Genomic DNA, 12,705 nt, shown 5'->3' with positions numbered 1-12,705 from the left:
TCAAAGCACTTTGATTCTGATAACAACCCTTTGAGGAAGACAAGCAGGTATAATTATACCAGTTTATAATTGGGACTAAACTCCCACCTCTTGAAGTATTTTTTTGGGGGAGTAGAAGATGAAATTACTTAGCACTTATAAAAATAAGACAACAATCCAGAATTCGGGGAAAATAAAACCTGAGTAGTTTTAAGCCTAAATCTTGGCATCTATAGGAAACCATGAAAACTTAAGTTTAATGAGTGTATCCTTACTTATTATTTTAAAAATGTATCTTTAGCCAGGCGTGGTGACGTACACCTGTAATCTCACTACTTGGGAGGCTGAGGACAGGATCACAGGTTTGAAGCCGGCCTCAGAAACAGTGAGGCCCTCGGCAACTTAGTGAGACCTAGCTTCAAGGTGAAAAAAAAGGTAAAAAACAGTGCTAGGGTGCAGCTTGGAGGTCGAATGCCTCTGGGCTCCATCTCCAGCACAAGCTCCACAACAAACAAGTATCTCCCCTGCTACAGTGGCACCTCAGCTCCAGCCCTAGGGAAGCAAGAACTCGAGGGCCGTGAGGACTGGAATCCTCTGCCCATGTGCACGAGCACCTTTGGACCACAGTGCCAAGACATCCAGACGATGTTGTACAGATGCGCGCCCGCGAAGCTCCCACCACGACTGCGGAGCCCCTTCCGCCTGCCTCACATGTCCCTTTAATGGGATCTGTCAACTTTTTCTAATGAGCCTGGTGTATGAGACAGATTGAAGGAAAGACAGAGACAGCGGCGAGGAACTTCACCTCCAATCAGCTTCAACAAACACGCTGGAGCAAAGCTGGGTGACAGAATGGGAGCCGTCGCACTGTGTGATGGCCCGGGAGAGGGGAGGGCCAAGGAGACAGATGAACAGTGACAGGCAGCGAAAGGACAGGCAGAGAAGAGCCCGTCGCACCCTCGAGGAGCCACTCACTGGGACTGAACGACAGATGGAAAATTTCTACAGCAGCTACCCAAATCCAGAGGGAGACGAGAACACTTGCAGAGTGGACCAGTTCTGCACGCCGCCCAGTGGGACCGGGGGAGCAGCAAAGACAGAAGGATGAGGACAGGACTTGGCAGCTTGGTAATAGCTTTTTAGTAGTCATTTCAAAGATTGAGCTGAATTACATGGGTTTGACATGCAAAGGCGTAAACACATTAGAAGAATTGAACTGTCAGTTTACTTGGAAGCGCAAGCTAAAAAGTGACCTATCTTCACACGTGGGCTGCAGAATATTCCCTTTTAAACATAGTTTCTGCCAGGCTAATACAAAAGACCCAGCTACACTGGGCCCGTGGAGCTCAGCCTTCATGGAAGCGGTACCAAGGGACAGCTTTCCCTTTTGAGACTTCTTCATTTTCTTGGCGCCTATCTAGGAGCTCAGAGTGTCCCTTCAAAAGCCGGTCACAGTAATCAGAACTGTCACCGGGTCTTTAAATTTGGGGGTATGTATTGTCTGGATTCAGAACTAACTTTTTCCTCCTGGCAATACCAGCCCCAGCCCCTAACAGCTCTGAAAGCTAATTCCTCTTCCTGCGTTCAGAATTATTTCAACCAAAGCAAAGAAGAATCCCTTGAAAGAGGATGCTGCTTTCTAGAAAGCAAAGTGTGAGTGCCAGAGTCCAACCCCAAAGCCCGGTCCACTCGGTTAAGCACCAGAGCATCTCCTTCTAGTGTGGTAACGGGTTATAAAGTCAAGAGGATTGGGGGAGAGAAAAACACTCCAAAAGGGTGAGGAAGGCACGAACATTATTAGTACAGCAGGTTAGCACGAGGTCCTCTCTCGCAAACGCAAAGTGCAGCACCTGCAGTGTGACCGTGCAGAGCCGTGCGGTCCACACAAGAGCAAGTGGAGAGCCCGCCTGGGCTCGCAGGCCCCCTCTCTGCGCTCATCTAGGGCCCTTGGTTTCCAGGCAATCATGATTTTTCCTTGGTCAGGACTATTTCATGGTCACCAATGAGAAGCCGACCCCCCGGCTGCCCCGACCTGTGTGCGGGAGAGCAGAGGGAAGAGGCTGCTGGGGCAGGAGGCCGTGTGCTGAGTGGAGCAGTGACCTGCCCGCCTCAACCCCGTGTTCTGGAAAAAATGAAGCCCTTAGGCCTAAAAGCATCCATCTAGCTGTGGAAACAATGAACTTCTTTATGATCTGCAATGGTATTAGTGGCAGCAATCCCGGAAGAACTGAGATACAGTCACTCCAAGGACCCTGTGAAGCCCTTCATCTTTTCAGTCTGGGCTGGGAGACACTACTGTACATCGCCCTGAGGACTGCGGCTGCGGCAGCCGGCACTCAGCCTGTATCTCGAGCCAGAGAGGGTGCAGAACGCGTGCGGTGACAGGCATGGAGGCCATGGCTGGGTTACTGGCAGAGCTGAAGCGAAGCCCCCGGCTCTGGCAGGAGGAGAGGGCACGGGCTCAGAGCCCATGCCACCCGCCTCCCACCGGCATGGCTGGTCACGTCTGGGTGTACTCCAAAGGGCTCCATCGGTCAGGAGAAAAACTGCAATGGCAAAGCCCCAGAGAGGGCACGAGCACCCTGCCTCCAATACCCTCTCGTTGACACCGCTCCTTCTGTTCCTAGTCCTTCAGTTTCGGCAAACATGGCGAGACCTGGCTTCTACTCTCCGAGCCCTGCCTCCTGGCTTGCTCCTGGGCTCCATGAACCCTAAATAAGGGCTACTGCAACGGGCCAAAGCCGTGTCCGGGAACCAAATGTCTGACTTGCTGTTCAATAACGGCTGGTAAGAAGAGCGAGTACCACCCTGCCCCACCCAGCAGGCCACAGAGGAGCCGGGTAAGTGACGCCTCGGCAGGACAGTGCAGGCGACTGCCACAGAAGCCAGCAAGACCTGGGGGCCTTCCTGGCACACAAGGAAACGCTACCTCGCAGCCCAGACACTGGCTTTGCATAGAACTCAACCTCTAGGAATTTTAAGGTAACGCAAACAATACAGCCAGGGAACAGTACAGTAAGTGTTCCCCGGCAGAGAAGCACAGGCTTCAGTCTCACTCCCTAACACAAAGCTCTTCTGCCTCATAGCTTAGTCCTCTCGGACCACTTAAATTCTCTGGTCAGCAACTTCTTAAATCTCTGTACAGCACCAAACATTTAAATCTTATCTCAAAAAATACAAGCTATGAAAGGATGAATTATCCCCAACAGTCAAAATCTACAAATTATTTAATTTCTTGTCCTAAAAGTATACCTACTAAAAAGTGTGCTAGACAAAAAGAATCACAACTTCTTTTCTGCCCCCTGCTCTTTACACTCAGAGAAATCTGATAGAGGGGCTTCCCTATTTCTAAATAAGGCAGCAGGACCTAAGAGTCCTGTTTCCCTGCATGTAATCTATTTTCAAAATGTCCTCTTGCTAAATATGTACTCTTTCTTGTCTGAGTGGAAAGACTGATTCATAACCAAATACCCCAAAGATAATGTATTTCAACTAAAAACTGATGTAACAAAAAAAGTTAAAATTCACTCGAATCGAATCAAATGAATTTTCTCAACTAACCAGTTCTCATAGACACTACGTCTACCATGAAGATCCACCAATACAGATTCAATACTCTCAGAAATAAAGATGCTATTATGGGGGACAGGATATTCTAACATTTCCTTCTCCAAGCTAACTCCCCTCATCTTGAAGCGATTGCAGTTTTGCACCAGACACAACGAGGTTGTCCCCTGAACTTGGGTAGCTCACCGGAAATATCCCAAACGCGCACAGTCTGGTCCAGGCTGGCTGAGACAACCAGGTCTTCCGAGGGGTGGAACTGCGCGCACATCACGTAGTGATTGTGCCCCGTCAACACACTGCAACGTAACAGAGACAAGCTACGTTAGAGGCGGAATCAACAGACCCCTGAACTAAGCATCCTTCTTCATATTCAAGAGGTACTTATCCAATTGTGCTTTGATGACGACAAAAGTAGGTCGTCCTAATAGTTCTGAACTAATATCAGAAAGTGAGGTCAAGGTCACTTGTTTCAATAGCTCTCTTCCTCACTCCAATGCTTTAGTACTTAAATATTATTAATCTCAGCCAGGTGAGGTGACACATGCTTGTAACTGGGGAGCATTCCTCAGCATTAGGGAGGCTGAGGCAGGAGGATCACGGTTCATGGCCAGCCTCAGCTACTTAGCGAGGCCTCTGCAACTCAGTGAGACCCTGTTTCAAAATAAAGAATAAAATAAAGGGCTGAAGGTGTAGCTCAGAGGTAGAATGCTCCTGGGTTCCATCCCCAGTACTGCAAAATAATAATAATAATAATAATTAATTTCTACAAAACTGAGATTATACAGCTTTTCTCTCAGGTCAAAAACTTTTGTGTATGTGTGTGTGCGGTGCTAGGGAATGAGTCCAGGGGCGTCTACCTCAAAGCTATACCCATCCCTTTTTATTTCTTATTTGGAAACAGGGCTTCGTCACATTACTGAGAGCCTCACAAAGTCACTAAGGCTAGCTCTGAACCTCCTGTTTAAGCCTCCCAAGTACTGGGATTACAGGCATGCGCCACCGTGCCTGGCCTAAAAGCATTCTAAGACAATGGAAATGAATGGGATCTTAGTCATTTATGCTAAATATTATCTGATAACTTTAGCAGGGTTTTCCTAAAGATGTCATTTGAAATGGTCCTCCCTCTTCACAGAGTTCTATTTGCGCTCAGGCTCCAACCACAAAGTAAGACTCATGCAGAGCCTGACTGGGACCGGCCGTGCCTCAGTGTTAGGAAACAGCACTGAAGAGCAGCTCAAAGTGCTCGAAGCCCGCCTCTACCACCTCTTCTTCCTGGTAAGAAGTTACCAGGACAGACCCAGACCTGACTCTGGGCTTATTACTTGAAACTTAAAACTAAGCATCCACAACATAATGGGTTTCATGGGCAGACAGGCAGCTGCCAGGGAGGCTCATTCTTCTGAAGCTGCTGTGGGGACCAGGGAAGGGCGAGGACTCTTTCAGAGGCTTCTGCCTCCTGCTTTACCAGACGCAGGTTCTGGATTGCCAGTTCCACACCCGGATGGTCTGATCGTCGGAGGCACTCAGAATCCAAGGGTACTCCTGAAAGATATTTCAGACAAACGCTGTGAACATCCAGCAAAGTGTGACTGTTGTCCGCTTTGGGGGCGCACGGTACCACCTATACCCAGCTGTCTTAGCGGGGGGCTGCTTCTGATATCAGTCAGCTGTCTTCCTACTCCAACTCTACCAGCTTTTCCCAACCTGGGCACTTTCTCCAAAAAGATTTAGGAATGGAAGGAGGACAGAGACAAGAGCCACCTGCATAGGCAGGTGGTATAAAACCCATTTATATTTACTTTGGTGTGTTTACATGTGTATTTCTATTTATACACGGTTAATCTTCTAAATAAAGACCCAGTGGCAGGCTCCTCTCCTCTTTAATTCTAGAATAGAAAGACTGTTTCAGTCTGACATCTCCCTGTCAGGTCAGACACTTTCAAAAATTCCCATGACTCAGTAGGCAAAAGAACAAGTAGATTACAGGCAACTTAACCTATTTGGAGTCTATAAGATTGTATTTTTTATTCGCAGTTATTTTTCCAGTGTAAAGCACCAGGCATGGCAAACATAAGACTCATCAATATTTATTGAACCAAGCCAGGCGTGGTGGGCACGCTTGTCATCCCAGCATTCAGAAGGCCGAGACAGGAGGATCGCAGTTCACGGACAGCCTCAGCTACTTAGTGAGACCCTCTGCAACTCAGACAGATCCTGTTTCAAAATAAAGAATACAAAATAGGGCAGGGGATATAACTCAGAGGGCGAATGCCTATAGGTTCCAATCCCCAGCTCACAAAAAAACAACAACAAAAAATACTGAACCAAAACCAAAAAATATTGAACCAAAAACACAGCAGCTTGTTGTAGGCAAAGGTCTTTAGCAAGTGCGTTACTACACTGGCAAATAGTTCTACCAAATACACTGTCTTGCTGAACAGCTATCATTCACAAATGTGTCAGTTGTAATTTTCCCTTCTTTCTCTTTTGTTTTTGGTATTGGGGATTGGACCCAGAGATATCTGACCTCTCCGTTATGTGCGTGCCAGCCCTTTTGATATTTTGAAACAAAGTTGTGCTAAATTGATGAGGGTCTTGATAAGTTGCTAAGGGCCTCATTAAGTTGGTGAGACTGGCCTTGAAGCTGTAATACTCTTGTCTCAGCCTCCCAAGTACTAAGATTACAGGTGTGCATCACTGTGCCTGGCTCAGTTATAATTTTCTCTGTCATTCTCTCCTATCTATTATAAAATTCTTAAATTTTTAAAAAAGAAAACAAAGTATATTCAATCAGCAAATACTAGTTTATTTCATTATATCATTCATTTATTTTTTTTAATTTTTATTTATTTTTATTTTTTTTTTTAATTTTGAGGTGCTGGGGGTGGAACCCAGGGGCATTCTACCTCTGAGCTCCACCCCAGCCCTATTTTTTATTCTTTATTTTGAAACAGGGTCTCACTGAGTTGCAGAGAGCCTCACTAAGTAGCTGAGACTGTCCGTGAACCATGATCCTCCTGTCTCAGCCTCCCAAATGCAGGGATTACAAGTGTGCGCCACCATACCCGGCTCATTATATCCTTCCTTTCTTTCTTTCTTTCTTTCTTTCTTTCTTTCTTTCTTTCTTTCTTTCTTTTTTTTTTTTTTTTTGTGGTACTGGGGGTGGAACCCAGGGGCTTTCTACCTCTGGGCTATACTCCCAGATCTATTTTATACTTTATTTGGAAACAGGGTCTCACTAAGTTGCTGAGAGCCTCACTAAGTAGCTGAGGCTGGCTTTGAACCTGTGCGATCCTCCTGTCTAAGCCTCCCAAGCACTGGGATTACAAGCGTGTGCCACCACACTCGGCTTATATCCTTTCTAACTAATTCAAGAGATATAGTTTACTGGAGTCAAAGAGTAGAAGAACATAATTGTTTTCTGTTTATTCATTTATTTACATATTCATTTATTTATTTGTGCTAGGGGTTGAATCCAGGGGCATTCAACCTCTGAGCTACACCCTCAGCCCTACTTTTTCTTCTTTATTTTGAAACAGGGTCTCACTAAGTTGCAGAGGGCCTCACTAAGTAGCTGAGGCTGGCCATGAACCTATGATTTTCCTGTCTCAGCCTCCCACGTACTGGGATTACAAGCATGTGCCACCATGTCTGGTGAAATAATTTTAATTACATAGAATTATAGAAAGATCAGCCAGGTCGAGAGTAGATTAAAACATTAGGAGTCTCTAGTCTGTAAATCACTGACTAAACATACCATGATACGTGACAGATTAAAGAAGCCAACATCCTAAGTGAATAAGCTCCAAGACCCCAAAATCCTACAATAGAGCTGGGCGTGGTGGCGCACGCTTGTAATCCCCGTGCTTGGGAGGCTGAGACAGGAGGATAGCGGAGGTTCGAAGCCAGCCTCAGCTACTTAGTGAGGCTCTCAGCAACTTAGTGAGACCCTGTTTCCAAATAAAATATAAAATAGGTCTGGGAGTATAGCCTGGAGGTAGAAAGCCTCTGGGTTCCACCCCTAGTACCACCAAAAAAAAAAAAAAAGAAAAAAAAAACCTACAATAGAGGAACATGATTATAAATAGTTCAAAGCTTTATTAGCTCATCAAAATGGCATCTTAGCCAGGCATGGTAGCCCACACTTGTAATCCCAGTACCTGGAAGGCTGAGACTGGAGGATCGCAGGTTCATAGGTTCCAGTACAGCCTCAGCAATTTAGTGAACCTCTTAGCAACCTAGTGAGACCCTGTTCCCAAATAAGAAATGAAATCAGTTTTGGGATGTAGCTCGGTGGTAGAATGCCTCTAGGTTCAATTCCCAGTACCACAAAAAAATAAACAACAACAACAATAAAAAGAAAAACAGCGTCTGCACTTGACTTTCTGCCAGGCATACCCACTACTTGCTAATAACACCCAGCGTGGGATCAGCCTGCACACTTTTGTTTGCGAGCCATACAACAAACCTAAAATAAAATCCCTACTTTTCCTGACCAAAGACACAAAACACAAAACTTCCTCATAAAGTCCATTAAACCCAACTAAATTAAATTTAACCTCAAGTGCTTCCATTACAGAAGCAAGCAAGCAAAAAAGTCCATACTCCACAGATTCTAGAAGAGCCACAGCAATAATGTAAAACTTTTATCAGTACGTGGAACCAAGTAGATTACTACGGACAAACCACAGAATGTTGCCTAGGGACATCCATCACGGCTACTCACATGGTGGAAAAATGTCGTGCGGATATAATCCAAGTGGCCAAGCAACGTGAAGAGACAGCGCCGCAGCTTGTAATTCCAAACCTGCAACAACAGAAATCCCACTAAGGAAGAGGACACGGGGTCTTAAGGCTGAACGTGGTGCACGCTGGCAATCCTCACTACGACCCGCCTCGCTGAGACAGCAGGATCGTAGTGGAAGGTCAGCCTGGGTAGTTAATCAGACTCTGTCTCAACATAAGAATAAAAAGGGCTGGGATGTGGAGTGTTGGCCCAGCACATGTAAGAGCACAGATGAAAATATAGGTCAGCTAAACACTGTGGGGTGGAGGGACGAGGAGGTGCAGGTTAGGGGAAAACTAAAGGCCGGGCGTGGTAGTGCACACTTGTAATCCCAGCATTCAGGAGGCTGAGACCTGAGGATCACGGTTCGAGAACAGCCTCAGCTACTTGGTGAGGCCCTCTGCAACTTAGTGAGACCCTGTTTCAAAATAAAGAATAAAAAATAGGACAGAGGGTGTAGCTCGGAGGTAGAATGCCCCTGGGTCTCATCCCCAGATCTGCAAAAAGAACTAAAGTTATAAAAAGGGAGCCAGGGACTTAACTCAAGTGTTTAAGCACTTGCCTAGCATGTGTAAGGCAGTGGATCCAAGCCCCAGCACCATGAAAACAAACAGATTAGGAAAAGGTCATTTCTTTTCTTTCCTTTTTTGGTGTGGTTCTGGGGAGTAAACCCAGGGGCATTCTACCTCTGAGCTATACTTCCAGCTCTATTTTATTATTTATTTATTTATTTATTTATTTATTTATTTATTTGTTTATTTTTGTGTGGTGCTGGGGATTAAACCCAGGGGCATTCAACCTCCTAGCTACACCCCCTGCCCTATTTTTTATTCTTTATTTTGAAACAGGGTCTCACTAAGTTACGAAGGGCCTAAGTAGCTGAGGCTGTCCGTGAACCACGATCCTCCTGTCTCAGCTTCACGAATGCTGGGATTACAAGTGTGTGCCACCACGTCCAGCTATTTATTTATTTATTTTGGTGGTACTGGGGGTGGAACCCAAGGGCTTTCTACCTCCGGGCTATACTCCCAGACCTATTTTATATATTTTGTCTGGAAACAGGGTCTCACTAAGTTGCTGAGAGCTTAAGTAGCTGAGGCTGGCTTTGAACCTGTGTGATCCTCCTGTCTCAGCCTCCCAAGCACTGGGATTACAAGCATGCGCCACCACGCCCAGCTTTTATTCTTTATTTTGAAACAGAGTCTCACTAAGAGACTAGGCTAGTAGCTGGGGCTGGCTGTGATCCCAGATCCTCCTGTCTCAGCCTCCCAAGTGCTGGGATAACAACACGCACTGCGGTCTTGCTAAGTTGCTGAGGGCCTCACCGGATTGACAAGCTGCTCCTGAACTCTTAAACTCCCTGCCTCAGAATCCTGGGTCGCTGGGATCAGGGGCGCATGGCGCTGCACTCTGATGGGGTCTTCTGGCTGAACCCTCACCCTGAGCACCATCTCCCACGCCTACGTTGGCCCCCTCTTCCCAATGCTAGCTCCAGAGCAGCCACACCTCCTCCCGACTGGCCCAGGCACCCTGAACTCAGCAGAGCAGGACACAGCTCCCGATCCACCCCCCAAATCCAGACAACTGCACCCTCTTACTGTCCCTTTCCCAGCTAACGATGTGCCCTTTAGCCAGTGACCTGCACTCGGCACCCGCAGGCCACCTCACTTGTTTCCTCTTATCACTCTCCATGATCCAGCCGACAGAATCGCTTCACCTCCGCAAGCTCTTGCCTCCTTCTCCCTCCAGTTCTTTTTTCTTTTTCTTTTTTCTTGGCTGTACTGGGGATGGAACCCAGGGGCATTCTACATCTGAGCTACACCCCCAGTTCTATTTTTATTCTTTATTTTGAAACAGGATCTCACTGAGTTGCAGAGGCCTCACCAAGTTGCTACGGCTGGCTTTGAACCTGCAAGCTTCCGTCTCAGCCTTCCATCTTTCTTTTTAATTTTTGAGTTTGAAATAGAGTCTGGCGAAGTTTGTGAGGCTGGTCTAGAACCATGATCCTCCTGTCTCAGTCTCTCAAGTACTGGGATGACAGGCATGCACCACTACACTCGGCTTATTTATTTTTGAATTCCCAAAACGGAAAAGTATCTGGCCCACAGTAAGCAGTCAGTGTTTGTGGGTGAGTGCTCAAGACAGCGCTTAAGCCTAGCTCTGAGTGAGCGATCCTGTCCTCTATCCCCTCCCGTAATTCCCAAGGCTTCCCCAGCCTGGTCAGGACAGACCCTCTGTACCTTAATCTTATAGTCGTCTCCTCCAGAGACGAACAGCGGCTGCTGCTTATGGAAGTCGATGCCGCGCACTGGACCTAGGAGCGAAGACAATGGTGGACATCAGAGTTACTCCTTCTCCTCTCTATGGTGACTGCTATTCAGAATTTTGTAGTTCTATCCTTTCTACTTTGGTTACCCCTAGAGGAACCATATCAAATAGGTCTAAACTACCCTGAGGACAAGGCACACTCCTCCGTGTTAACGCGCTCCTAGGATCCATCTTACCATCGTGCTCGTCAAACTTGTCGATGAGGGTGCACATCCGATAGTCCCACAGCTGGATGACCCCATTGTGCAAGCTGGTCAGGATCCAGGGTCTTTTGGGGTGAAAACTGAGCCCTAGGGGAAGAGGACACACAATACAGTGAGTTAGGTGAGGCCTGTGCCATGCTCTTCTTCCAGTCCTGAAGAGGAAAAGGGAGCAGGAAGTTTGCTATGAGGTTCTTTTATTCAACATGACTTGTGCTGGGCTTCTGTTATGTCCTTTAAAGATGGCTGGGCTTTGTTCTAGGATGGAGTTAAGTTGCTTGGAATCAGCTAATGGTCTGAGGCTTGCTTTAACATTTTATTACAAGGGGTCCACAGCCTTTAGTCTAGGTGTAATTTAGAGCCACTCTTAAGATAATACCTACCTGAGGGCTCCACGATGCTCTCTGACATCAGAAAGTCTTTGCATGCTGGCTAGGAGGGACACACATTCTTCCCGGTTCTCACTTTTTCTTTCCAATGGTTCCTAAAGTTTTGTTTGTTTGGTTTTTGTGGTACTGAGGATGGAACCCAGGGGCGTTCTATCTCCAAGCGACACCCCCAGCCCTATTTTTATATTCTTTATTTTGAAATAGGGTCTCACTGAGTTGCAGAGGGCCTCAGTAAGTAGTTGAGGCTGTTTGTGAACCGCCATCTTCCTGTCTCAGCCTCCCGAATGCCGGGATTACAAGTGTGTGCCACCATGCCCAGCGGTGGTTCCTAAATTTTGGATAATTTTCTCACATGCACAAACCGATCGTGACTCCCAATTCTAGAAGGACCCCCTGCAGATCTCCAGAGCTCAGTGTAGCTCTCGCTTCTCTGGTTTTTGCCCAGAAAATTTTCACCATCTTGGCCCTCCCAAATTCTCAAGTGTGTCTCCTCAGCTAGTTCATAGGACTCGTCCCCATTCCTCCGCTGCGGCCTGGAAACTCACCTTAGGTCCGAGCCAAAACAATAAGGACTCTCCATATTTATTTCCACTCTCTCAAGAACCACTCTCCTGCCTGGCCTGTTTCCCAAAATCTGAAAACCTCTGTTTCGTATGCTTTGTTCAGTTGTGTAGCACTTAAAAGTGGGAAGGTAGATCTGGTCCTTGTTACTCCATCATATCTACAAATGGAAGTTCCCAAAGGTAACAACTGTGACAGTGTGATGTGTACCTTTCAGATTATTAGTGTAGTTATGCTTAAATACAGGCCTCACTATTGTGTGAAAGTGGAAATTATAGCTGGGCGTGGTGGCGCACGCTTGTCATCCCAGCATTTGGGAGGCTGAGACCAGAGGATCACGGTTCACAGACAGCCTCAGCTACTTAGTGAGGCCCTCCACAACTTAGGGAGACCTTGTTTCAAAATAAAGAATAAAAATAGGGCTGGAGGTATAGCTCAGAGGTAGAAGGCTCCTGGGTTCCATCCCAGTACCACAAAATGTATATATACACATAAGTATGTATGATATATATATATATATATATATATATATACACACACATACATACATACACACAAATACATATGATTCAGATCTTTTTACACTTACACACACATAACATTACCTTGTTCTTTTTTAACACCAACAAGGAACAAATGCACCACGCTTTTATTTATTGAGCACTGGGGATTAAACCCAAGGGCCTTCTACCTCCAAGCTACATCCCCAGCGCTTTTTCACTTTTTATTTTGAAACAAGGTCTCACTAGGTTGCTGAGAGCCTCACTCTGTTGCTGAGGCTGACCGTGAACCTGTGATCCTCTTGTCTCGGCCTCCCAAGTACTGCTATTACAGGCATGAGCCTGTACACCCAGTTGTGCCACACTTTTAAATTATCCTGAAAAGATGTTTAAAA

At 46.4% G+C, this 12,705-nt stretch overlaps 1 protein-coding gene across 2 annotated transcripts in view; it reads right to left on the bottom strand.

Annotated features, from left to right (window-relative positions):
- COPA (COPI coat complex subunit alpha) overlaps positions 1-12,705 on the bottom strand; it is a gene marked incomplete at both ends in the record, with an annotated part of 39,607 nt that overhangs the window by 25,529 nt on the left and 1,373 nt on the right. For both annotated transcript variants that reach the window (XM_080691934.1, XM_080691935.1), the window contains 5 exons: positions 3,733-3,842; positions 5,012-5,088; positions 8,273-8,353; positions 10,573-10,646; positions 10,837-10,950. In XM_080691934.1, the coding sequence (XP_080548060.1) occupies positions 3,733-3,842; positions 5,012-5,088; positions 8,273-8,353; positions 10,573-10,646; positions 10,837-10,950 (456 nt within the window). The remainder of the gene's footprint in view (positions 1-3,732; positions 3,843-5,011; positions 5,089-8,272; positions 8,354-10,572; positions 10,647-10,836; positions 10,951-12,705) is intronic.

This window comes from Muscardinus avellanarius (genome assembly GCF_963383645.1).
Source record: "Muscardinus avellanarius genome assembly, chromosome: 3".
In the NCBI taxonomy this organism is placed as follows: domain Eukaryota; kingdom Metazoa; phylum Chordata; class Mammalia; order Rodentia; family Gliridae; genus Muscardinus; species Muscardinus avellanarius.
This window is presented reverse-complemented; position numbering and strand designations above follow the sequence as displayed.